Source organism: Microcaecilia unicolor, chromosome 5 (assembly GCF_901765095.1).
Source record: "Microcaecilia unicolor chromosome 5, aMicUni1.1, whole genome shotgun sequence".
Taxonomy (NCBI): domain Eukaryota; kingdom Metazoa; phylum Chordata; class Amphibia; order Gymnophiona; family Siphonopidae; genus Microcaecilia; species Microcaecilia unicolor.
This window is the reverse complement of record NC_044035.1, coordinates 57,492,213-57,519,542: the sequence shown is the minus strand read 5'-3', so window position 1 is coordinate 57,519,542 and position 27,330 is coordinate 57,492,213. Positions and strand designations below refer to the sequence as shown.

The 27,330-nt window shown below is 42.7% G+C and overlaps 1 protein-coding gene across 1 annotated transcript in view; it reads left to right on the top strand.

The window, feature by feature from the left end:
* The first annotated feature begins 4,874 nt into the window (after positions 1-4,874).
* SLC25A28 (solute carrier family 25 member 28) overlaps positions 4,875-27,330 on the top strand; it is a 54,587-nt gene continuing 32,131 nt past the window's right edge. The window contains exon 1 of the mRNA XM_030202922.1: positions 4,875-5,324. Coding sequence (XP_030058782.1) covers positions 4,992-5,324 — 333 coding nt within the window. The 5' untranslated portion in view covers positions 4,875-4,991. The remainder of the gene's footprint in view (positions 5,325-27,330) is intronic.

The window sequence follows — 27,330 nt, the reverse complement described above, 5'->3', positions numbered from 1 at the left end:
GTGCCCTGCCATTTTGAATGGATGGGCTGTAAACTGCTTAGATATATTTTTTTTATTAAGAGGTCTATAAAATAAAGATAAGAACTTGATATTTGATGTAGTTTGGTTTCACTTTTCTCTTTCCTTAGAGTATTAATTTTCTCTTTTACCTTTTTATCTCCCTCCATCTGGTGGTTTCTGTTTATCCATTTATAATTTTGATTGATATATTGCAACTTATTTTCCTATCTGTGGTTCTTGACTTCATACCATTTTTTCCCATTTGGGGCTCATTTTCAACACAGTTAGACTTACAAAGTTCCATAATAACCTATGTAACTTTGTAAATCTAAGTGCTTTGAAAATACGTCTGTCTCTATGTTTGTTACCCCTAGACATTTATTTCACAATTCAATAGTAATATCAAAAACAAAGAGCATAAAATATGCTAGATTTCAACACAGTTTGTTTACATCAGGAGTCAATTCTTAATCAGCTATATCACATGTTTTGCATAGCCAACGTACTACCATTTAGCACACTGGTTTTATGCTGATTTTCCCACATTAATATTTCTTACTGCATTGATGGGGCAGTTTTTTTTTTGGTGGGGTGGTTGCAAGGGATAGTTTGAGGGTAGGGCAGTTTATAGGGTAGTAGGGCATAAATACATAAGAATAGCTACACTGGGTCAGACCAATGCCCCATCTAGCCCAGTATCCTGTTTCCAACAGTGGCCAATCCAGGTTACAAGTACCTGGCAAAATCCCAAACAGTGGCAAGATTACATGTTGCTGATCCCAGGACAAGCAGTGGCTTCCCATGGCTATCTCAATAGCAGACTATGGACTTTTCCTCCAGGAACTTGTCCAAACCTTTTTTTTTTTAAACAGATATGCTAACTGCAGTAACCACATTCTCTGGCAATGAGTTTCTGATCATAACTACTTGTTGAGTGAAAAAATATTTCCCACTATTGGTTTTAAAATTATTACCATGTAACCTGAGTGTAACCTAGTATTTGTAATTTTGAAAAAGTAAAAAATCAATTCACTTTTACACGTTTTTCACTACTCAGGATTTTGTAGACCTCTATCATATCTCCCTTCAGCTGTCTCTTTTCCAAGCTGAAGAGCCCTAACCTCTTTAGCTTTTCCTCGTATAAGAGCAGTTCCATCACCTTTATCATTTTGGTTGCTTTTCTTTGAACATTTTCTAATTCCAATATATCTTTTTTGAGTATTGAGACCAGAATTGCACATAATACTCAATGTGAGGTTGCACCATGGAGCGATACAGAGGCATTATAATATTCTTCATACAATTTTCCATTCCTTTTCTAATAATTCCTACCATCCTGTTTGCTTTTTTGGCTGCTACCACACACTGAGTAGAAGATTTCAGTGTACTATGTGTGATGACACTTAGATCTTTTTCTTGGGTGCTGACTCCTAAGGTGGACCCCAGTATCAGGTAACTATGATTTGGGTTATTATTCCCATTGTGCATCAGTTTGCATTTGTCCACATTAAATTTAATTTCCCATTTTAATCAGGTCTCCCTGCAATTTTTCACAGTCCGCATGTTTTATTTTAACAACGCTGAATAGTTTTGTGTCATCTGCAAATTTAATCACCTCACTTCTTATTCTGATTTTCAGATCATTTATAAATATGTTAAATAGCACCAGTCCCAATACAGATCCCTGTGGCACTCCAATATTCACCCTCCTCCACTGAGAAAAAATGGCCATTAAACCCTACCCTTTGTTTCTATTAACTAATCCATAACAGAACATTGCCTCATATTCCATTGCTTTTTAATTTTCTCATGAGTCTCTCATAAGGGACTTTGTAAAAAGCTTTCTGAAAATCCAGATACACCACATGAACTAGCTCACCTTTATCCATGTTTATTCACACCTTCAATTAAAAGAAGCAGGTGCCGGGGTAGTTCTGTGTGGTTCTATGGCAGTTGTGGGGCAAATGTGGTGGGTACTTTGGGGATGGGTGCTAGATTTGGGTGGTGGGAGGCTGGGAGCAGTCCAGGGTATGGGAAAGATAGTATGGGAGAGGCATTTTAAACATGAGCATTTATAGTCTGCTTTACTTTACATAAGTACATAAGTATTGCCACACTGGGACAGACCAAAGGTCCATCAAGCCCAGCTTCCTGTTTCCAACAGTGGCCAATCCAGGTCACAAATACCTGGCAAGATCCCAGAAACTCAATACATTTTATGCTGCTTATCCCAGAAATAAGCAGTGGATTTCCCCCAAGTCAATTTAACAATGGTCTATGGACTTTTCCTTTAGGAAGCCGTCCAGACCCTTTTAAAACCCTCTAAGCTAACCGCCTTTACCACATTCCCTGGCAACAAATTCCAGAGTTTAATTACACTTTGAGTGAAGAAAATGTTTCTCTGATTCGTATTAAATTTACTACTTTGTAACTTCATCGCATGCCCCCTAGTCCTAGTATTTTTGGAAAGATTAAACAAACGATTCACGTCTACCCGTTCCATGCCACTCTATCATATCTCCCCTCAGCCATCTCTTCTCCAAGCTGAAGAGCCCTAGATGCTTCAGCCTTTCTTCAAAGGGAAGTCATCCCATCCCCTTTATCATTTTTGTCACCCTTCTCTGTACCTTTTCTAATTCCACTATATGTTTTTTGAGATGCAGCAACCAGAATTGAACACATTATTCGAGGTGCGGTCGCACCATAGACTGATACAAAGGCATTATATCATGTTCACTTTTGTTTTCCATTCCTTTCCTAATAATACCTTTCTATTTGCTTTCTTAGGTGCTGCACACTGAGCAGAGGATTTCAACGAATCATCAACAACGACGCCGAGATCCCTTTTTTGGTCCGTGACTCCTAACGTGGAACTTTGCATGACGTAGCTATAGTTTGGGTTCCTCTTTCCCACATGCATCACTTTGCACTTGTTCACATTAAACATCATCTGCCATTTAGACGCCCAGTCTCCCAGACTCGTAAGGTCCTCTTGTAATTTTTCACAATCCTCTGGTGATTTAACCACTTTGAATAACTTTGTGTTGTCAGCAAATTTAATTACCTCACTAGTTACTTCCATCTCTAGATCATTTATAAATATGTTAAAAAGCAGCGGTCCCAGCACAGACCCCTGAGGAACCCCACTATCTACCCTTCTCCATTGAGAATACTGACCATTTAACCCTACTCTCTGTTTTCTATCCTTTAACTAGTTTTTAATCCACAATAGGACACTACCTCCTATCCCATGAGTCTCCAGCCTTTCATGAGGTACTTTGTCAAATGCCTTTTGAAAATCCAGATACACAATATCAACCGGCTCGCCTTTATCCACGTTTGTTCACCCCTTCAAAGAAATATAATAGATTGGTGAGGCAAGATTTCCCTTCAATAAATCCATTTTGGCTTTGTCTCATTAATCCATGCTTTTGAATATGCTCTGTAATTTTGTTCTTTATAATAGTCTCTACCATTTTGCCCGGAACCGTCAGTCTCACCGGTCTATAATTTCCCGGATCCCCTCGGGAATTTTTTATAAGTATCGGCATTACATGGGCTACCCTCCAATCTTCCGGTACCATGCTGAATTTTAAAGATAAATTACATATTACTAACAATAGTTCTGCAACTTCATTTTTCAATTCTATCAGTACTCTGGGATGAATACCATTCGGTCCAGGAGATTTGCTACTCTTCAATTTGTGAAATTGCCCCATTACATCCTCTAGGTTTATAGAGATTTAATTCAGTTTCTCCGACTCGTCAGCTTCGAATACCATTTCTGGCACTGGTATCTCTCCCAAATCTTCCTCGGTGAAGACCTAAGCAAAAAATTCCTAGATGTGGATCTCTTTGCAGAAGGAAGACCGGACTTCTCCCTACACTTAGAATGGTGTATTTCATCCAAAAGCTAAGACTTCAGTTGTATCGGGCTACTTTCTTGGGAATACTCCATCCCCTACTCATATTTGATTTGCATCTTTCTAGAGCAGGGGCCCACAATGTTCTTCTTGCAACTGCATAGTAAAATTAAATTTGGTAGCCTCCTGCCAATTTTTTTACTTTTTATTTCTATACATCCAAGAGGACTACTGCAGCAACCACAGTACTTCGTCCTGTGACATATACCTTTGTAAGAGAGCAAAATCTTCTTCAAAACAGCAGTTTAAATGCGGAGGACTGTATAGTGATTGCCGCATTATAAATGAGTGTAAGTAATCCTGGCCTGCATGCTGTTGACCTTCCAGCACTGACCTTGAACTTCCCACCTCCCTCCCACACACACACACACACACTCTCTCCCCAACCAAGCAGCACGTGACTGTTTAACCGCTCAGCAACTTTTCTTTCCGCCCCTTCCCCAAAGCGGCTTGATCATGTGATCTAACCCGTTCTACTACAAGGCGTGCACTACTTGCTCAATCACTTAAGCCACTGCACTATTAATCACAATCACACACTGGATTTACTGTAGCCCTTGCCCATCACGTTACTGCTCCTCGCCCTAACGGTAAAGGCGTGCACTCACTACTCATCCACTACAGCTTCAACCACTCCTCCACACTGACTTTCTTTGACTGACTGTCTACTATAATGTAAAACTAAACTAGGCACGACTGAGTTAGAGCGGCGATTCGAGATACAAGCCAATCACTTTTCCAGGTCTATCAAGCACCCGCCTTCCAACTTTGTCATTTCAAGCCTGAAGCCAATCGGTAACCGATAAACAAGATGAACAGCGGAAGAAAGAAGCCGCTAACCTATCTGAGTTATCGGCAGCAGAGATTGGCAAAAGAGGTCACCAATCGCATTTCAGATTGCACAATGATGCCCTGCCTAGAGGTAGCGCGAATAGGTGGCGGGTGGGCGTGGCAGTCGGCCTCAGCGGGAGCCCGAGCGGCGCCACGGCGGTTGTGGGGCCGAGCCGAAGCCGGGAGCGGCGCCCAGGGGTCGGCCAAAGTGGCCAGGAGCAGCCCGGGGATTGCAGCATGGAGCTGGAGGCTTTGCTGAAGGAGCGGGCCGCGGCGGCTGGAGAACCAAGCCGGGTATTGGGCAGCTGGGTCAGGCGTGGATGGACAGCGGCAGGGCCCAGCGCCGGGGTTGGAGAGACCGAGATGGGAGCTGGGACCGTGTCTCCCCCAGCGGAGTCTGCCCTGCGCCGACCCAGGGGGCTGGAGCCTCAGCCTGTGGACATAGCTGAGGAAGAGGAGGCTGAGTACGAGGCGCTGCCCGAGGGTGCCACCATCACCACCTACATGTTGGCCGGGGCTGTGGCGGGGATTATGGAGCATTGTCTGATGTATCCCGTGGACTGTGTCAAGGTGAGCGGAGAAGCCCCGGGCACGGAGCCCCCTGCACGTGCTTGACCTCCGAGATCCGGCAGCTCAGATCTGGGCCCGGAGAGGCGTTTGGGCAGGGTGGCGACCCGCTCGGAAGTGAGAGATCCGACCCAAGGAAGGTTATTTGCGTGGGTAGGAGCTCGATCACTCACTCCCTTCAAGATTCGTATCTAGGTTGCGTTCCTTAAAGCACAGGGGTACGATAGGGTTTGCTCAAGAAACGTGGGTTGCTAATGTGAAGGTAAGAACAGGAAACTTGGGCAGCGTAGAAGAGGACCTGATGAGCACCACGGTTCGAGAGAGAGAGCACCTCCTAAAATATTTGCAGGTGGAGCTAGATCCGCAGAATTAATGTATGCTAAGTAGCTCATGCTTAGGCTTACAGCATGCTGTGATGAGGGCAGACTATAGGCTAGTGCGTTATCAAATTAGCAAGAACAAATGTGCATTATTAACGAGTTTTCTACAGCTGAACCCATTTATGCTGTGGGATTTATTTACTAATGATGACGTGTGCTATCGGTGTTAGCTCTTTCAAATAAATCTAGCTCGTGTGTTTGTGTAAGGACCCTGATGCCAGATCCAGTGAATAGTATGCTTTTACATTGTGAACAGCTTTTCTTGAATAAGCAGCATATGAAACAAATTGGATAGGCCGTGAACTGATATATCCCAAAGTACTACTGAAAAGACATATTCAGAGCCTGTGTACACAGTATCTGATGTAGCCTATACAAGACTGAGAAGTCCAAATAAGTAACGGGTATATTGGAGGGCTGGCAATACCTAGTCTCTGGTACTACATATCAGATATAGGGTTCCTTGCATCCGTGGACCAGAGTTTATCAGCTCTGGTATTTTGTATAGAGGAGGACACGAATAGAGCACGAAGCAAGATGTTAGGACAGTTGTTTATACTTTAGTTTTTGCAGATATTGAGGCCTGTCCAGTGAATAAGTTTCTGAGTCCTGGTAAACTGCTTTAACATGAAATATAGCATGGGCAGACTGGATGGACCGTGCAGGTCTTTTTCTGCCGTCATCTACTATGTTACTATGTTTGTATTGAATGACAGCAAATTTGACTCTGATGCTTTTCTTGGAATTTGGATAATATGGAGCAGATTTTTGGATGCAAAACCTAGTTCCCAATGAGGAAGGTTGTCTGCTTTTCATCCCCTTGCACACTGAAGCTGTGATCCAGTGAGGTGGTGAGCCTAGTTGGAGATGGATGTATGTATGCTGTATGTAATGGTACATAGGAATAGCTGATTTGGGTTCTGGTGTACAGGTTCCTGGGGAGGAATTTGCTTTGTCAACATTACCCTGTCAGCAAAAATCAACCAAGTCTATTATACTACTACACTTAAAATGCTCTCTGAAAAGCCATTTTGCTATGAATTTTCTTCTGGGGGTACAGATTTAACTGTTTCTTTGTGAAAGAAATTCATCTGCAGAATTTGTTTGGTTTCCTCTTACATGGGACCTGGGACCTTGCTACATCAGTGGCCTTGTGAGGTAAGGAGTAACCACACCCTGAGCTTTGACCTTATCAGAGGATTTTTTTTTAAAGATTAGTCACCTTAGGCCTTGGTAAAAAGGGATATAAAACAAAATTGTGCTGGGGATAGAAGGCAGGGATTGCGTGAGCTGGGTGAGCCTTAAAATGTAAACTTTATGTTATGTCCTGTATGCTGGAAATGAAAAGAAACAGTGAAGTTACCAGGAAGTGTTTCTGCTGGCAAACCAAACAAAAATAGGATGGTCTGAGAGCAGAATAGTTAGGAGTTAGTGATAATGTTTAGAGAAACTTTTTTGAGGCTGGTACGATCAACGATGGTTTTACTCCGGAAAATAACACTGCAGATCATGTAGAGTGTAAGAGGCTCAACATCTCTGCTATTGAGCAATAAGCGATTGCTAGTAGAATCCAGTAATGAGACATAGTAATTACAGTGTTAAGCAATTTGTTTGTGGTTATAGGATTTCAGTTCAGCTATCCCTTTAAAACTTTGCTGGCAGCAGTAGACTAGCTCCAGAGGAGGTAATTAAAGCTGTTGACTAAGCTGAGCTGATTTGGAAGCTTTGCTTGGCTTTGTGAGCTGTAGTATTCAGGCAAACTCTGAGCTAGTTGTTGGGAACTGCTGTGGAAAAGTCAGCATTTGCAGAGTAGAGGGAGCTATACTCAGCTGGAGGGAAATACCAAACATGCCCAGTGTCTTGTATAGTCCCGTTGTACAAGGGAAGTTGGTTTTCCCCAGCTGTTCTGACTGAGGCCAATGTGGAAAGCTTGTGCAGATGCTTTTCCCCCTCCCGCCTCCTCCTCTACCCCTCCTCCAATGCTTACCTACCCTTGCTTATATCTCTCCTACTCCCTTTACCCTTGCCCTTCTCTACCTACTTATCTCTTTGGTTATTCTGCTATACTTAACTTATATTTTCTCCTTCAATATTCTGTAATCCCTATTACTATGTAAGCCGCATTGAACCTGCTTTGAGTGGGAAAGCGCGGGGTACAAATGTAATAATAAATAAATACATTTAGTATGTTTGTGCACGATGCAGACAAGTGTCTTTCACAGAACTTGACCATACACAAAACCTTGTTGGACACTGGCACATAGCATATTAAAATAGTTGGTAATAAGGCAGAGAAGAGTGCAGAAGACTTTAAGATGAGCACAACATAGGAATATAGAAGGGTTAGCTCGTCTTTCTGCAGTAGTATCTGAGGGTTTAATGCCTGCACTGCTTTTTCCTGCCACCATATGAGACTTGCCAACTTTTTTGTGGTCTCCATGAACAGCATGTCTTAAAAAAGAAAAGACAGGAGGGCTCTTCACATAGGTCTAAGAAAAAAAAAGTTGTATCAGCACACATCTGTGCATGTATTGGAGTGCTAATCTCTGCATATCAAGTATCGACATGGCAAAACATTTCTGCACAGAATAGCATTCCAACGCATGCCCAGATGTGTGCCGTTATGCTTTCTGCTCAGACACACGCACAGCATTAGCTGCCCTTAGTACACAACCTTGTGGTCATGCTTTCAGTGCACTCTCCCTGATTAGCGCATAAGCTCTGCGCATGTCCTGTTTTTGCATATAACTTGTTTACTACATTGGCAAGCAAAAATTGGGCATTAACATTTGCGTTGGAGTCTTGTGCTGTTGGCTAAGCACACAAACGCAGGCTTTCTGCATTGGCCCTAAATGTTTCTTGCTCCTTGAGCCTGAAGGGAACCTACAGACTTTGCTGAGGGGAGATATGATAGAAGTGTATAAAATAATGAGTGGAATGGATCGGGCGGATGTGAAGCGACTGTTCACGCTATCCAAAAATACTAGGACTAGAGGGCATGAGTTGAAGCTACAGTGTGGTAAATTTAAAACGAATCGGAGAAAATTTTTCTTCACCCAACGTGTAATTAGACTCTGGAATTCATTGCCGGAGAACGTGGTACGGGCGGTTAGCTTGACGGAGTTTAAAAAGGGGTTAGATAGATTCCTAAAGGACAAGTCCATAGACCGCTATTAAATGGACTTGGAAAAATTCCGCATTTTTAGGTATAACTTGTCTGGAATGTTTTTACGTTTGGGGAGCGTGCCAGGTGCCCTTGACCTGCATTGGCCACTGTCGGTGACAGGATGCTGGGCTAGATGGACCTTTGGTCTTTCCCAGTATGGCACTACTTATGTACTTATGTACTTATGTACTCGTGTTCAATTCTGGTCGCCATATTAGAAAAGGTTCAAAGAAGAGCAACCAAAATGATAGAGCATGGAACTCCTCCCGTATGAGGAAAGGCTGAAGAGGTTAGGGCTCTTCTGCTTGGAAAAGAGATATCTGAAGGGGGTTATAATTGAAGTATATAAAATCCTGAGTGGTGTGGAACAAGTGGGGGTGAATCGATTTTTCACTCTTTCAAAAAAGTACTAAGACCACGGGGCACTCAATTAAACTACATGGAAATACTTTTAAAACAAATAGGAGAGAACTTCACTCAAAGAGTAGGTAAGCTCTGGAACTCTCTGCCGGAGGATGTGGTAACAATGGTTAGCATATCTGGTTTAAAAAAAAAGGTTTGGACAAGTTTCTGGAGGAAAAGCCCAAAGTCTGTTAAGATGGACATGGGGAAGCAATTGCTTGCCCCGGGATTGGTAGCATATAAAGTTGCTACTAATTGGGTTTAGAGCTAGGTACTTGTGACCTGGATTGGCCACTGTTGGAAGCCAGATACTGGGCTAGATGGACCATTGGTCTGATCCAGTATGGCTGTTCTTATAGTATTACTAGATGCACATAGAGACAGTATCATCTCAATAGTCACAATGCAGTGTGCATATGGACAAAACACACAAAGAAACATTAGGAAATGTATTCATTATAGAAAACATGGTTGACTTCAAGAAGGCTGTGATGAGAGCTGGGGTCAGGATTGCTGGCTCAAGGGATTGTGGCACTTGAGCTAACTTGCCCCTTCCCCTTCTATCTACATTGCTGTCCCTCTTATGGTTTGCCATCACTTCCCCCTGCCTACAGCAGAAATGCCAAGTTACCTGGTTCCAGGCTGTACTTTTTTTGGCCATTCCTGGATTTCAGACCACCCCATCATGGTGCATTATTGGTCTTGCAGCACTGAGTTCAATGAGCAGAATTGGGCACTACAAATCCCACAATGCTTTGGGATGTAAGGCCAAAACCAGGACTGTCCCAAAATCTCCAGCCTGGAACTGGGTAACTTGGCATCTCTGCCACAATCCTGCAAAGTTTCTGGCAGCAGCAATATGAAAGGAGGCAGTCTCTGGCTAGTCCCTGGGTGTTCCTCTGTTGCTTCCTGCCTCCTGTGATGCAATTTCTTATGGACAGGATGTTGGCTGAGGGGAACAACCAGGGGCTGGCTGGAGGCTGCCTCTTTATAGGTTGCTGCTGCTAGCAAGTTTGCAGTACTTCGGGTGGGGGGAGGGGGAGCGAGACCGGTGATGGCAAACCTACTGGGAGGGGAGGAACAGAAACGCTAAACCATTGCACCAGGTGAGGCACTGGTAAGTGATTTCAGTAGCTGGGAATTTTGGCACCCTTAGCCAGTGTCTCACATGGTCTGGTGGTTAAGCTGGCCCTGACTGGGGTTTAAGATTCAAAAGTAGCCTCATAAAGGTGGGTGTTTAGGCAGGCTGTGAATATGCCCGGAGAGGGAAGGGGCGTGTTGAGGTTTTTTTTTTTTTGCTACAAGTTGATTGGTGTGGGTATTTGGCAGTGGTGGAAAAAGGTTACAGGAAAGAGAAGCTTACCTAATGAGTGGAGGTCACATGGAGGGTTTTAGCTAGAGATAAGAGAGGGAATGAAATGAGCTGCAGAGTGAAGGCACTTCAGGATAGTAGAATATGTTTGGACTAGATGTGGAAGCTGATAGGGAGCCAGTGTAGTGACCTGAGAAGATAGGTTACATGGACATAATATGAAGGGAAAAGTCATGTAACTTAATTTAAATACAGTAGCCTTTTAGGAAGGTTAGATTGTAACTAAAATAACATCTGACCTTTTTATGAAAGGCCACTGATTGCAATAGAATGACAAAGGTGGTATTTCTTTGCTGCGTGGCAGGGAATGCTGCCCAGCAGGGTAACTACTTCATGTAGCAGTACATTATTTGGCTTGCATCAGGTATATTGCAGTGCCAATCAGACTTTCTCGTGTCTCTATTTTTGGTGCTTTCAACCAGGACAAAGTGTAGAATCCCTCCTCCTCCTAAGGGCATGAAAACTTCTGTGAAAATTTATCAGTTGGATTCAGAGTTGGGGAGGTGAAACATGGACTCGGCACCAGTCCTTTTGGAAATAACCTAAGTCAGTTAAGGAGAGAATTTTTAGAGTCAAAGTTGAAAAGTGCTAGAAGATCCATTCATAATCATGGAGGGCTTGAATGTCCACCTGGATGCAAAATACCTATTAAACTTTAATGAAATGGGGAAAATGGGTAAAAAGAAATAAGTTTAAAAATGTGCTAGATCAGATTAAATCCAGAGAAATCTCCCCCCCCCCCCCCCCCACCAAAAAAAGGCCTAACTGCCTATGCTTCCCTCGTAAAATGCCCCACCCTCAAAAACTTCCCTGTTCAACTGCTGTACTCCCACAACTGCCCCTCATATACTACTACTACTATTTAGCATTTCTATAGCGCTACAAGGCGTACGCAGCGCTGCACAAACATAGAAGAAAGACAGTCCCTGCTCAAAGAGCTTACAATCTAATAGACAAAAAAAAAAGTAATCAAATCAATTAATGTGTACAGGAAGGAGGAGAGGAGGGTAGGTGGAGGCGAGTGGTTACGAGTCGAAAGCAATGTTAAATAGGTGGGCTTTCAGTCTAGATTTAAAGGTGGCCAAGGATGGGGCAAGACGTAGGGGCTCAGGAAGTTTATTCCAGGCGTAGGGTGCAGCGAGACAGAAGGCGCGAAGTCTGGAGTTGGCAGTAGTGGAGAAGGGAACAGATAAGAAGGATTTATCCATGGAGCGGAGTGCACGGGAAGGGGTGTAGGGAAGGACGAGTGTGGAGAGATACTGGGGAGCAGCAGAGTGAATATATTTATAGGTTAGTAGAAGGAGAGCGAAGAGTCAAAGATAACCCCAAGGTTTCGAGCTGAGGAGACAGGGAGAATGAGAGAGCCAGAAATAGAAAACGGGGGGAGAGGGGAGGTGGGTTTGGGGGGAAAAAAATGAGAAGCTCGGTTTTGGTCATGTTTAATTTCAGGTGGTGTTGAGACCATATAACAGATTGCCCCTAGCAGCCAAAACAAGCTCCCCCACTCTGCAAGTATGCTTCCACTTTTACAGACTACAGATACAGCCCCACAGATGCACAGAGATTAATTCCCTGTGCTTACATTTCATTCTCTTTAATTCTACTGTGAAAACATACAATAAACATTCCACATGAAACAGCAGCGTGGAATCATTATGGATAGAAATTCCATGTGTGAAGGGAATGAGTATTCTTGTAGGGCTGTACTACCGTCTGCCGGGATGAAGAAATGTTTACAGAGATTAGGAAAATTAGCAAATTTGGCAACACTATAATAGTGAGTGATTTCAATGACCCCAATATTGACTGGATAAATGTTACATGGGGTAGTGCCAGGGAGATAACATTTCTAGATGCAATAAACAACTGCTTCTTGGAGCAATTGGTCCAGGAACTGACGAGAGGGGGAGCCATTTTGGATCTGTCCTTGGTGGCGTGCAGGGCATAGTGTGAGAAGTTGCAGTGTTGGGTCCCCTGGGAAAACATGATCATAACATGATCAAGTTATTATCTAATATATGAACCCGCAAAGGAAATCTACTGTAGCTGCGTTTAATTTTCAAAATGTTGACTATAATAAAATGAGGAATATGGTTAAAAGGAAGATAAAAGTATTGGCTGCAAAGGTTAGGACACTAAATCAGGTGTGGACATTATTCAAAAACACTATCTTGGAAGCCTAGACCACATGCATTCCATGTACAGTGCAATCCGCTTAAGTGCAAGGGTCTGGGACCAAAGAAATACATGCAGTTAACTGGAGCGTGCACTTAACCGTTGTGACCCAAAGAAGCTTGACGTCTGCTAAACATATGTACAGTACTGTTTATTATATGTACAGTTTACAGTCTCCATTAACTGACGTTAGACTTACTTGAAGTAATCAGTCATAGTCCTCTGTACACTCTTGTGTCTGTGAGTTCAATAGACTACGTCTGCCAGACAGTAAAAACTGTCATAGCACTGACATGCAGTGGCCTCCAGATAGGCCCGCACGGTGTTGAGACTCTCCAGCGCTCTTGCAAAAGTGACAGGAGGTTGAATTTCGTCAGCATGTGCCTCGCTGATCATTTCATCATCTGTTTCATCATCAGCCGTTGCCTGCGTGTAGGCACATATCTGGACATCAGTGCTGTCGTCAGCTGTTTGTAGATCGTAATCAACAGCTACGTAGTGATGAGACTTCTCTTCAGTAACACCGGCTGGGATATCAATAGCCTGTTCATCTGACGCGTTTGCAATAGCTGCGTCTGTTTCGTCCCTCTCCACATCCCTAACAAAGCTTGCCCGCTTGTAGCAGTTCACAATGCTTGCCTGTGTAACATGATTCCAGGCTTCTTTCTGCATCTGTAGGGAATCCAACAGTGATAGATTACGAGCCAGTTCAACAGCACATAGTAACATAGTAATATAGTAGATGACTGCAGAAAAAGACCTGCACGGTCCATCCAGTCTGCCCAACAAGATAACTCATATGTGCTAATTTTTGTGTATACCCTACTTTGATTGGTACCTGTGTTCTTCAGGGCACAGACCGTATAAGTCTGCCCAGCACTATCCCCGCCTCCCAACCACCAGCCCCGCCTCCCAGCCACCGGCTCTGGCACAGACCGTACAAGTCTGCCCAGCACTATCCCCGCCTCCCAACCACCATCCCCGCCTCCCACCACCGGCTCTGGCACAGACCGTGTAAGTCTGCCCAGCACTATCCCTGCCTCCCACCACCGGCTCTGGCACAGACTGTATAAGTCTGCCCAGTACTATCCCCGCCTCCCGACCACCAGTCCCGCCTCCCACCACCGGCTCTGGCACAGACCGTATAAGTCTGCCCAGCACTATCCCCGCCCCCAACCACCAGCCCCGCCTCCCGATCTTGACTAAGCTCCTGAGGATCCATTCCTTCTGCACAGGTTTCCTTTATGCTAATCCCACGCATGTTTGAATTCCGTTACCGTTTTCATTTCCACCACCTCCCGCGGGAGAGCATTCCAAGCATCCACTACTCTCTCCGTGAAAAAATACTTCCTAACATTTTTCTTGTCTGCCCCCCTTCAATCTCATTTCATGTCCTCTCGTTCTACCACCTTTCCATCTCCGGAAAAGGTTAGTTTGTGGATTAATACCTTTCAAATATTTGAACGTCTGTATCATATCACCCCTGCTTCTCCTATATTAGGGTAAAAATTCTTCGGGAACATTAATTTTTGGAAGATTTATGTGAGGACTCTAAGGGTACGAGAGGCCTCATTTCTTGTTTGTATTTGTATCAACGTAGGACAGTTCGACCCCTGGTGGAGTATCGCAGGCGTTGGCATCGGGAGCTGGGTGTGACATTGGGTGATGATGATTGGCATTATACGGCGCTTGCGCTATCAAAGATTTCTATTTCTACTCCTTTCAAAGAGAATGCTGTAAAAGTTTTATATAGGTGGTACTTAACCCCTCTTTGCCTCCACCACATGTTCCCGTCTACCTCGCAGTTGTGTTGGAGGGACTGTGGTCAGGAGGAGACAATGGGACATCTGTGGTGGTCCTGTATTAAAGCTCAGGCGTACTGGAAGTCTATTCAGCATAGGCTCCAGAGCTGGATAGGAAGGCCTATTAAGTGGTCTCCGGAATTTTTTCTATTCCCTAAAAAGCAACCCGGACTCACCACATCACAATCCTTACTGGTCCGTCGTGCCATGTCTGCTGCTAGGGTTACTTCAGCGGCACACTGGAAATCTCCTAAAGTTCCTTCACTGGTCCAGTGGTTAAACAAGTTGTGGTATATTTGTGAGATGGAGAGACTGTTCTACGCATAATGTCGTTGTCCAAGTGGGAAGCTATCTGGGTTCCTTTTGTGTCACATTGTTCATGATTCATTTTGGGAGGGGGAGGGGTGCTTGTAGGGTGGGGGGGTTATAGGGGTGGGATAAATCTTGTTATAAATATTAGGAGAAATTTCTTAGCTAACTTTTATGTTCAGAGAGTTACTTTTGTAGATTTTATATAAATTAAGGTTTCTTGCAACATAGTTTTCACAGCGTAATAACCACATTATGTAGAATGTAATGTATTTAAGATTAACTGACTCTTTTGACATTAATAAAATTCTTCTACCAATTAAAAGAAAAGTTGTTAAATCACGAGAGGATTGTGAAAAATTACAAGAGGACCTTACGAGACTGGGAGTCTAAATGGCAGATAATGATTAATGTGAGCAAGTGAAAAGTGATGTACTGGGAAAGAGGAGCCCGAACTATAGCTATGTAATGGAAGGTTCCACATTCGTTTATCCTTGCTAGTCTGGTCATCCATAATACTCATCAGATGACGTAGCACAAGAGCCTGATAATGTTGTTTGAAATTGGCTATTATGCCCTGATCCAGAGGTTGGATCAGAGAGGTAGTGTTTGGTGGCAGGAAGACCACCTTGACGTTAGACAGCCTGACATCATCACTGTGTGCAGCACAATTATCACAAAGCAACAAAATCTGACACTTTTGTGCCCGCATTCTAGTGTCTTCTTTAGCCACTGCTTCCAAATTTCTCCAGTCATCCATGAATTTGCGTTAGCCTCGTATGACACAGGAAGTCGCTTAACATTCTTGAAGCAACGGGGCTGTTTGCTCTTTCCAATGACGAGTGGTTCCAACTTCTCACTCCCATCTATATTGCAGCAAAGGAGAATCGTCAGTCGGTCCTTTGACGTTTTACCTCCTGTAGTTTCGGCTTGTTTGAATACAACCGTTCCATCAGGAATCGCTCACCAGTAGAGACTGTTTTCGTCAGCATTTGAAAATGTCACTAGGTGCAAACTCGTTCAAGATGATAGGAAGAACTGAAACAACGCAATTTTCAGCACCAAAGTCATCAGCGTCTTGTTTTTCACCATGCTGTTTCTTGAATTTTATGTTGTTCCTCTCCTTCCATCTTTTCAACCATCCAACAGTGGCTTTGAATTCAGTTAGTCCAAGACTTTCAACTAGCTGATTAGCTTTCTCCATAAGCAGTAGAACACTGACAGGAAACTGTCTGCTCCTGACTTCAGAAAACCACCGAAGAAGAGCATCTTCTACCTCCTCAACTTTTCCTGCCCATTTTCGTTTCCATTGTGGATTTGTATTGTTTTGCCAGTCTTCCAGAAGCTGGTCTTTCTGCTTCAAGATAAGTGAAATTTGACTGGGATTGACACCATATTATTTAGCTATAGATGCTTGACTTTTTCTAATTTTTTAAGAACTTCTATTTGTTCAGCCAGTGTTAAAGTCTTACAGTTGCGCAACGATGACTCCAGTGTACACACTAACAATATTCTTTCGCTTATTCTGCCTGTGGCAGTTAAAGGGGTGGTAAATTTGAAATCTCAGTTGTCATGTGCCGGTCGGCTTCCATATTCCGTGCGCTCGCTTATGTGGAGTCTTTCCTGCAGAGGAGCGGTCTTAAATCATGCATATAAGCGAATCTTGCACTTATAAGCGGTGCGTTAAACCGAAGTTTGTCCCCATAGAAATTGATGGCGCCAAAAACAGGACTGAAGTACGGCATGCAGTTAAACAGAGCATGCGCTTATCCGACGTGCACTTAAATGGAGTGCACTGTATTTGCAAAGGTGGAAAGAAGAGAAAACGACAGCCAGCATGGTGAAAAGGCTATTACAGCAAAAAGATTGTCCCTCCAAAAATGGAGAAAGGACCCAAATGAAGAAAATAAGGAACAGCATAAGCACTGGCAAGTCATATGCAAAGCATTAATAAAGAAGGCTAAAAGAATATGAAGAGATGCTTGCCTCAGAAGCTAAAACTCACAGTAACAACTTTTTCAGGTACATCGGAAGCAGAAAGCCTGTGAGGGAATCCATGGGACCGTTAGATCACGAAGGAGCAAAAGGGGCAGTCGGTGAGGACAAGGCCATAGCGGAGAAATTGAATGAATTCTTTGCTTCAGTCTTTATGGAAGAAGATATAAGAAACCCGGAAATGGGTTTCAAGAGTGATGATGTGGAGGAACTGTAAGAAAGCTCGGTGAACCTGTAAGATGTACTGAGCCAAATTGACAAATTAAAGAGTAGTAAATCACCTGGATTGGATGATATACATCCAAGGGTACTCAACGAACTCAAGCATAAAATTGCTGATCTGCTGTTAGTATTATGTATCCTGTCTTTAAAATTGTCCATAGTTCCTGAAGATTGGAGGGTGACCAATATAATGCCAATTTTTTAAAAGGGTTCCAGGGATGATCCAGGAAATTACAGACTGATAAGCCTGACTTCAGGGCCGGGCAAAATAGTGGAAACTATTATAAAGAACAGAACACATAGACAGACATAGTTTAATTGGACACAGCCATGGGAAGTCTTGCCTCACCAATTTGAAGACGTGAATAAACATGCGGATAAAAGTGAGCCAGTTGATGTAGTGTATCTAGTTTTTCAGAAAGCTTTTGATAAAGTTCCTCATGACAGACTCCTGAGAAAAATAAAGAGTCATGGGATAGGAGGCAAGGTTCTGGTGTGGATTATGAATTGGTTATTGGACAGAAAACAGAGGGTAGAGTTAAATGGTCATTTATCTCAGTGGAGGAGGGTGAATAGTGGAGTGCCACAGGGATCAGTACTGGGACCGGTGCTATTTTCCATATTTTATAAATGATATGGAAATCAAAGCGATGAGTGAGGTGATTAAATCTGCAGATGACACAAAACTATTCAAGGCTGTTAAAACATGTGCAGACTATGACGTATTGTAGGAAGACCTTCGGAAATTGGAAGACTGCATCCATATGGCAGGTGAAATGTAATGTGGACAAATGCAAGGTGATGCACATTGGCATGAATAATCCAAATCATAGTTAACTGCTGCTAGGGTCCACTTTGGGGAGTCAGCACTCAAAAATGATCTGGGTGTCATTGTAGATAATACGCTGAAATCTTCTGCTCAGTGTGGGGTGGTGGCCAAAAAATAAACAGGATGCTAGGAATTATTAGGAAAGGGATGGTGAATAAGACCGAAAATACTATAATGCCTCTGTATCGCTCCATGGTTCGACCGTACCTTGAGTATTGCATTCAGTTCTGGTTGCCATATCTTTAAAAAGATATAGTGGAATTAGAAAAGGCTCAAAGAAGAGCAACCAGAATGATAAAGGGGATGGAGCTCCTCTTGTATGAGGAATGGCTAAAATGGTTAGGGCTCTTCAGCTTGGAAAAGAGGCAGCTGAGGGGGGCTATGATTGAGGTGTACGAAATCCTGATAGGAGGAAATATTTTTCATTCAATAGTTAAGCTCAAACTCTTTGCCAGAGGATGTGGTAACAGTAGTTGGCTTATCTGGGCTTATAAAAGGTTTGGACAAGTTCCTGGAGGAAAAGTCCATAGGCTATTATTTAGACAGAAATGGGGAAGACACTTCTTGCCCTGGGATTTGTAGCATGGAATTTTGCCATGATTTGGGTTTCTGCCAGGTACTGGTGACCTGGATTGGCCACTGTTGGAAACAGGATACTTGGCTAGATGGACCATTGGTCTGACCCAGTATGGCTACTCTTATGTTCTTATGTAACTATGTACTGAATCAGTTTATAGTTGCTTATGTATATTGCCAGCTAATATGTGTTAGGGGCAAGGCCAGGTGAAACTATTGGCAAACTAAGCAGATATTTGTGTCCATGTACTTAGGTGTGTGTGTGTGTGGGGGGGGGGGGGTTCTGAGATTAGAATTCCCCCCCCCCCCCCCCCAGGATCCAGCAGAATTTTGCATCTAACATTTCGGGTTTTTTGCAGTTCTCTAATCTTGCACAAAACAGATGCCACACAGGCACCACAGATTCTCGTCTGTGTTTGTACATCTGTGTTTGAGATCGTAAAGAGTTCCATGGGTCATACATGCTTTTCCCCACTTGTTGAAATTAAAAATGAGTGCTCTATAATAGTCTGATACGATATGCTGTACACCTCCTCTGGTGTGGTGAGGTGCTGGATGCATGGGTTCCTGTGTCCTGCTCTGTCCCTGCACTTAGGTGAGCTGATATGTAGGATGTGTGGTGTTTTCCTCTGCCTTGCATTGGGTTGAGGTATGGGATGTGTGAGGATATGTATCTGCGAAAACTATTAAAAAGAATTCAATTACGGAACACATTGTCAAACATGGTTTAATGGGACAGAGTCGGCATGGGTTCTGTCAGGGTAGTCTTGCCTCACCAATTTGCTTCATTTCTTTGAAGGCATGAATAAACATATAGATACAAGGTGAGCCGGTTGACGAGCTCGATTTCAGACAGCTTTTGACAAAGATCCTCATGAGAGACTCCTGAGAAAGTTTTAAAAAGTCATGGGATAGGAGTTAATGGCCTTCTGTGGATTAAGAATTGGTTATTGAACAAAAAAGAGAGGGTAGGGTTAAATGGACAATTTTCTGAATGGAGGAGGAGAAGTGCCATAGGGGTCTATACTGAAACTGGTGCTTTTTAACATTATTTATAAATTTGATGTTTGTATTAAGTACTCTTTACACTTCTTTCTAGTCTTTGCCTGAAGTAAGTTTTTGACTTTCCTTTTTATTTTTTTTTTGCATTAACCTAATGAAGAAGCTCAAATGGAAAATTAATGTGGATAACACCGTAAAGCCTATCCGTTCTACCTATCTATACAAACTCGTGTACTCTGCATGCAATCCCTTCCTCTTCCACAGAGGCATTATAACATTCTTCGTCTTATTTTCTATCCCTTTCCTAATAATTTCTAGCATAATGTTTGTTTTATTGGCTGCCTCCACACACTGAGCAGAAGTTTTCTGCTTATTGTCCACAATGACACCTAGAGCTTTTTCTTGGGTGTTGACTCTTAGGGTAGAACCTAGCATCAAATAACTATGATCTGAATTATTCTTCCCAATGTGCATCACTTACTCCTGCCAGAAATCTGTGTTAAAAAAAAATTCAAAATTCTGCGCACAAAATTTGTAAAATCTGCAAGTTGGTCATATTTTAAGTAATATTATAGCCCCCCCTCCCCCGGGACACAGATACTATCTGTATTCTTTCCTGCCCCCTTCCGAGCATCCATATTTTTTCCAGCCCCTCCCTGCACCCACGCATACCATCCACCTACCCACTTTTTTTTCAACCCCCTCACTCCACACACCCACACCACCCACCTACAAATACAGCATACACCTTTATTATTATTTTTTTTTACCCCACTCTTTCCTGCCTGCTACTTGCTGGTGTGGGCCAGTGCCATTGCTTTTTCCAAATGGCCGCCAGGACTTCCTGCGGCTGTCTCTTGAGATTACCACTTGAAGACTCTGTGGCATTTTGAAAAAGTGGTATCGTGAGCCAGAGAGCAGCTGCAGCAGGCAGGATAGAGTAGGGCTCTTTCCTTCCCCCGAAGAGGCCACTGGACCCCAAGGATGTACACGGGTAGGCCTGGGAGGGTGGCGGAGGAGCCAACTAGCCTGCCTGCCTTCCTTTGCTGTGGGCTGGGGAGGGCCTACTGAGGCTTGGGGGGGGGGGGGGGCAAGCCAGCCTCTGAGCGCAGATTATGTGCAAAAATGCAGAATTCTGTGCTCCAGTCGTGCAGAATTCCAGCAGGAGTAATCACTTTGCATTTGTCCACATTGAATCTCACCTGCCATTTAGATGCCCAGTCTTCCGTCTTTCTGCAATTTTTCACAATCCTTCTGCATTTTATCAACTTTGAATAGTTGTATGTAGTCTGCAGATTTAATCACCTTGCTTGTCGTTCCCATTTCCAGATAATAAATACGGTAAATAACAGCATGTCCCAGTACAGATCCCTGGAGAACTTCACTATTCACCCTCCTCCACTGAGAGAATTGGCTATTTAACCCTATCCTATTTCTATCCATGAACCAGTTCCTAATCCACAACAGAACATTGCCTCCTATCCCATTTATTTTTTTGAATTTTCTCAGGAGCCTGTTTCTGAAAATCTACACTACTTCAGCTCACCTTTATCCGAATGTTTAATCACATAGATGATTAATTTTTGTTTCCTATTTCCAAGTCTCTTGAAAATCCTCTTACCTTTTTGAGGATTTGTTTACACACAATTAATACATGGATGAAGGCTAACAGATTAAAATTGAAAACACAAGTGTTAGTGCTTTCTTATTTCTCTTCTGTTCTGTGGAATATAAAATAGGAGGGGATGATATTCAAATTCAACATGAGATCAAATATTTGGATATTGTGGTCGACTCTACTTTGTTTTTTTCAGTTACAGATACAAATTTTGGTGAAATATTTTTTTAAAGTTGTGTAGGTTAAAGGATTTGCTTTCTGGTGTGAATTTTAGAAGAGTATTTAAATATTTGGTGACTCCTTTATTTGATTATTGTAGCTCACTTTTTTGGGGTTTGCCTTTATATTTGTTGAGACCATTACATACTGTGCAAAATGTTGCAGCTCATCTTATTTCAAGGTTTTCTAGGTATGAACATATTATTCCAGTGTTGCAAAAACTCCATTGGTTATCATTGAAATGGAGGGTGCAGTTTAAGATTTTGAGCTTGATTTATAGGGCTGTGAGTGGTGGTCCTGTTTCCTTTGGCTACTGCATTAAGGATTTATTGTCCAGCTCGTCCTTTAAGATTTGCTGATAAAATGTTGCTAAATGTTACCTCATAAACAAATCAGTTTGGAGGATAGTAGATTAAAAGGTTTCTGTGTGGAAGGAGCATGTCTGTGGAATAGTCTCCCTGTGGAGCTACAGAAGATCAAGAGTTCTCTTCAATTCAGGAAATTGCTTAAAACTTATCTTTTCTCCCAGGCCTTTTGGTCAAGGGGTTGTTTAGACCTTTTATTGTTGATTCCCTGTGAATTTTCAGATTTTTGTTTTTATGTTGGCATTTGGGGTTTTTTTTTAGAGCTGGATTATGAATGTTTTTTTTCTTTAGAATTTTGGATAATGCGGTTTATAAATTGTGTTATAAATAAAGCAGATTGGTGAGGCAAGATTCTCTTGACTCAGACCCATTAAGGGGGTCTTTTACTAAGCTACGGTAGAAATCAGCTGGCGGTAAACTCCGAGACGCCCATAGGAATATAATGAGCCTCTTGGTGTTTACTGCCAGTTAATTTCTACCAAGAGTTAAAAACGCTACCGCAGCTTAGTAAAAGACCCCCTAAATCATGTTTGTCTGTGTTCAGTGATTTTATTCTTTATAGTTGTTTCCTCTATTTTGCCCACCACTAATGTCAGGCATTCCGGTTTGTAATTTCCCAGATCCTTTTTTAAAATTAGGTGTTGCGTTGCCACCCTCCAATTTTCAGGTACTATGGATGATTTAAACGACAGATCTGCTATTTCATGTTTTTGAGTTCTTTCAGAACCCTGGGTGCATTCCATCAGGCCCAGCTGATCTACTTTTTAATTTGTTGATTTGACTCAGTACATCTTCAGGTTCACCAAGATTTCTTTCAGTTCATCTGCTTTGCCACTCTTGAAAACAATCTGTGGAATGGGTAGATGTCTCATCTTTCTCAATAAGGACCGAGGCAAAGAATTTATTCAGCCTCCCTATGTGCCCCTTTTACTTCTTGATGATCTAACGGTCCCACAGATTCCCTCACAGACTTTCTGTTCTGATATACCTGATAATTATTACTATGTGTTTTTGCCTCCGAGGCAAGTTTCTCTTCATATTCTCTTTTGGTCTTCTTTATCAGTGCTTTGCATCTAGCCAATGCTTATGTTACTTGTTTTCTTTATTTGGATCTTTTGGCTGTAATAGCCTTTTTCATTTCTCCTTTTAACTATGCCGGCAGTCATTTGCTCTTCTTTCTACCTTTATTAATATGTGCAATCATCTGATCTGGGCTTCCAAAATGATATTTTTAAGCAACATCCATGCCTGATTTCAAGTCCTAACCTTTGGAGCTGAGCCTTTCAGCTTTTTATTACCTATTTTCCTCATTTTATCACATTTACCTTTTGGAAATTAAATGCGTCTAGAGTAGATTTCTTTAGTGACTGCACTCTAGGTAAGTCAAATATGATCATTATGATCACACTTTCCCAGTGGATCCAACACTATTGCCTCTTGTACTAGGTCCTTCACCCCCCCCCCCCCCCCCCAGTTGGTTCTTAGACAAGTTGCTCCAAGAAGCAGTCATATATTATGTCTAGGAATTTTACCTCTCTAGCACTCGCCAGTCAATATTGGGGTAATTGAAATCGCCCATTATTGTTGCCAAATTTGCTAACTTTTCTAATTTAACTTCGTCTGTCTGATCGTTCTGACCTGGCAGACGATAATATAGCCCTATGTATATATTCTTTCTCTTCACAAATGTAATTTCTGTCCATAAGGATTCCATGTTTCTGTCCTTTTCATGCAGAATTTTTATTTTGTTTGACTCAATTCCCTCTTTAACGTACAGTGCAATCCCTCCTCCAATTTGTTCCAACCTATCATTGCGATATAATTTATACCCTGGTAACAGTTCCCATTGATTGTCCTCCTTCCACCAGGTCTCTGAGATACTTATATTATCTACCTTTTTATTTGTTTCTTTATTCCACATTTGATGTACCACCTTATTTAGTGTTATATGCCCTAACTCTCCTATCTTACATTTTTAGGCTTCTAGCATTTGCACACAGACATTTCAAAGTGTGTTTTTCCTTGCATCTACATGATGCCTTTTGATGAAGACCATTGATTTTAGTAGCTGCCCTCTGGCAGACTCCTCCAAAAGGATATGATCAGGATGTGAGGTCTCCAGAACTGTACACAGAACTCCAAATGAAGACTCACCAGAGACTTATACTGAGGCACTATCACCTTCTTTTTTTTTTTTTTTCCTGCTGGCCATTCTCTTCTTTATGCACCCAAGCATCCTTCTGTATTTGCTATCACCTTTTCTACCTGTTTGAGATAATCAGATAGTTCCCACAGGCCCTTCTATTTATGATTAGAGGTGCCTCAACCCTGGGTTCTTTAGCATTAAACCTTTGCTGCCAAATTCTGGATCATTCTTTAAGTTTCTTTAGATTCCTCTTCACACCACCTAAGGCAGAGCATCCCAAACTGTGGATAAGGACCCCAAAAGGGTTCACCACCTGGGTGAGTTCTCTAGGTACAGAAAGATTGATTGAGCATTGGCCTAAGGCGTCTCACCCTTTTTCAGACTTTAGTATCATCTGAAGAGAGACAAACATTACTCTGCAGCCCTTCCACAATATTGCTCACAAGAATGTTAACTTGAACGTATTCCTGCTGGCCCTATTGCTTTTTCTGTCTTTAGTGTGGTTCCTCACAGTGTCTTCTGAAAATCAGTTTAAGGCCTACCTCACGTCTGTTCCTATTTGCATTCGTCTTCTGTTGTTCTACTCTGACTTATCTGTGAATACAGAACAGAAATCTTTTTTAGCAGTTCTGCTTTGTGGACATAAGCCACTACATCTTCCTCCACTTCCTCCTTGTCTCACAGTGCCACTTTTGTACTTCTTTTTTTTTTTTTTTTCAGTAGTACAGGCTTTACACATTTTCTTTGGTTTTAGGAGCCAACTCCACCACCTATGTTATCTCCATCAAAGTTGGAAAAGCGTGTTGGAGGGAGAGTTGTTTCTCCCTCTTTCATATATGCCCGTTCCCCAAACTGGTCTTGCTCTCTTCCTTATCCTGCCATCTCCCTAATTGGCTAGCCCCCAGTTAGCCCTCATTATCCAGGAAGCCATTTGGTTACCTCCTCAGTCTGTATCCCTCCCCATCCAGCAAGGGCCTCTGCCAGCTTAATTCCGGCTAGCCTCCCCAGACGTTCTATTAGACTGGCTGTTTGCCTTGTTCCTCTCTGTGACCTAATGCTGTCTGTACAGGAGCTTCTTTCTCTCTGTACTGCTTGGCTCAGACTTGCACAGCCTCATGTAGCACAGAGGCTGTGCTAAATGAGAAGTTCTGAGAGAAGAGGACATTTCTGTGCTAAGTGAATGCTATTTTGCTTTGGGAACTTAAAGATTGGGGTTTAAAGGAGGAATTGTAGGTTAGTGTTAGGCAAAATAAACATATATAAAGCAAATTTTATCAACTAATCTCCATAGTCTTTTCCACTTAGTTTAAAAAACTTTGTACCACAGCATTAACAGAATCTAGCAGGCACTGCAGGATCTAGTTTAGTCTTCCTACCCCTAGGACAACTTTTCACTTATAGTCGGTTATTGTAATTAGGGTAACAAGCAAAGAGTGCTCTTACAGAGTTTTAAATGCATTTCATTACCATCTAAGAAGGAAACACTAAATAAATAGGGGAAAGGGAAATGGGACTTGATATACCGCCTTTCTGAGGTTTTTGCAACTACATTCAAAGCGGTTTACATATATTCAGGTACTTATTTTGTAGCAGGGGCAATGGAGGGTTAAGTGACTTGCCCAGAGTCACAAGGAGCTGCAGTGGGACTCGAACTCAGTTTCCCAGGATCAAAGACCACTGCACTAACCACTAGGCTACTCCTCCACACTATATAAACTGAAAGATACTTTTATATTAGGCTAATATCCTTAATACTTTAGCAAGTTTTAAATTATTGAAAAACTAAAAAACACTAAGATGGAGTCAGCAGTCCAGCAGCGAGAGGGGTGCTATCCAGTCTTTTGCATTGAGTGTCACATGTATGATTATCTCCCAGTTGGTGAGATGTCATATGTGTGTGCCCGATGCAAAGAGCTCCTAGCTCTCAGAGAATGTGTCCGTTCTCTTGAGGCTAGAGTAGCAGACTTGGTGGAGCTGATGGAGACAGATAGGTACATAGAGGAGACCTACAGGGATGTTGTAGAGAAGTTCCACCTCCAGTCTGGTAGCCCCTGTGCTACCTTGGAGGAGGGAGGTCTCCTAGAAGGACAGCATCACCCTGGTGAAGTAGGAAGTACTCCTGTAGCCAGGACCTGCCCACCAAGGGATATACTGTCCTCTTGCACCGAGGATATGTCTCCAAGTGCTGCCCGGGAGGGAAAGGTTAGGACAGCTGTTGTAGTTTGGTGATTCAATCATTAGGCATATAGACAGCTGGGTGGCTGGTGGTGGACGTGAGCATCGCCTGGTGACTTGCCTGCCTGGTGCGAAGGTGACGGACCTCATGCGTCACCTAGATAGGATTTTAGATTGTGCTGGGGAGGAACTGGCTGTCTTGGTACATATGGGTACCAATGACACAGGAAAATGTGGGAGAGAGGTTCTAGAAGCCAAATTTAGGCTCTTAGATACAAAGCTCAAATCCAGATACTCTAGGGTAGCATTTTCTGACATGCTACCCGTTTCACGCTCAGGGCCCAAGAGACAGGCAGAGCTCCGGAGTCTCAATGCGTGGATGAGGTGATGGGTTAGGGAGGAGGGTTTTAGATTTGTTAGGAACTGGGCAACATTCTGGGGAAAGGGGAGCCTATTCTGAAAGGATGGGCTCCACCTTAACCAGGGTGGGACCAGGCTGCTGGCATCGGCATTTAAAAAGGAGATAGAGCAGCTTTTAAACTAGAAATGGGGGGAAGGCCAACAGTTGCTCAAACGTTCATGGTTCGGGATAAGGTTTCTTTCAAAGATATCACCAAAACAGGGAAGATAAGGTATCCTGATAGTGAGGTTGCAAAAGAGACCGTTGTAGATCAGGTGTCCTTAAATAAAAATCAGACAAAATATTGCAAATTAATACTGTCGAGTACTAAGCATACTTTGAAATGTCTATATGCGAATACCAGAAGCCTAAAAATATATTGCACTAAATGAAAAATTAGATATAATAGACATCTCTGAGACCTGGTGGAAGGAGGATAACCAGTGGGAGGGACACTGTCATACCGAGGTACAAATTATATCGTAGTGGTAGGGTGGATCAAATTGGTGGAGGGGTAGCATTGTATATTAACGAGAGCCTTGAATCAAATACATTGAAAATTCTGCAGGAAATATAAACACTTCTTGGAATCACTGTGGATTGAAATTCCATGTGTAAAGGGGAAAAGGTTAGTGATAGGAGTGTACTACCGTCTGCCTGGCCAGGATGAACAGATGGATGCAGAAATGTTAAAGGAAATTAGGGACGCAAACAAACTGGGCAACACAATAATAATGGGTGATTTCAATTACCAAACAAAAACACACCTTCCTACCTTGTATACAACGTGTTTGAAATAAACAATGGCGTCCCCAAGGTGAAAAAAATAACAAAAAATGTGGAGAAAAAAAGACAT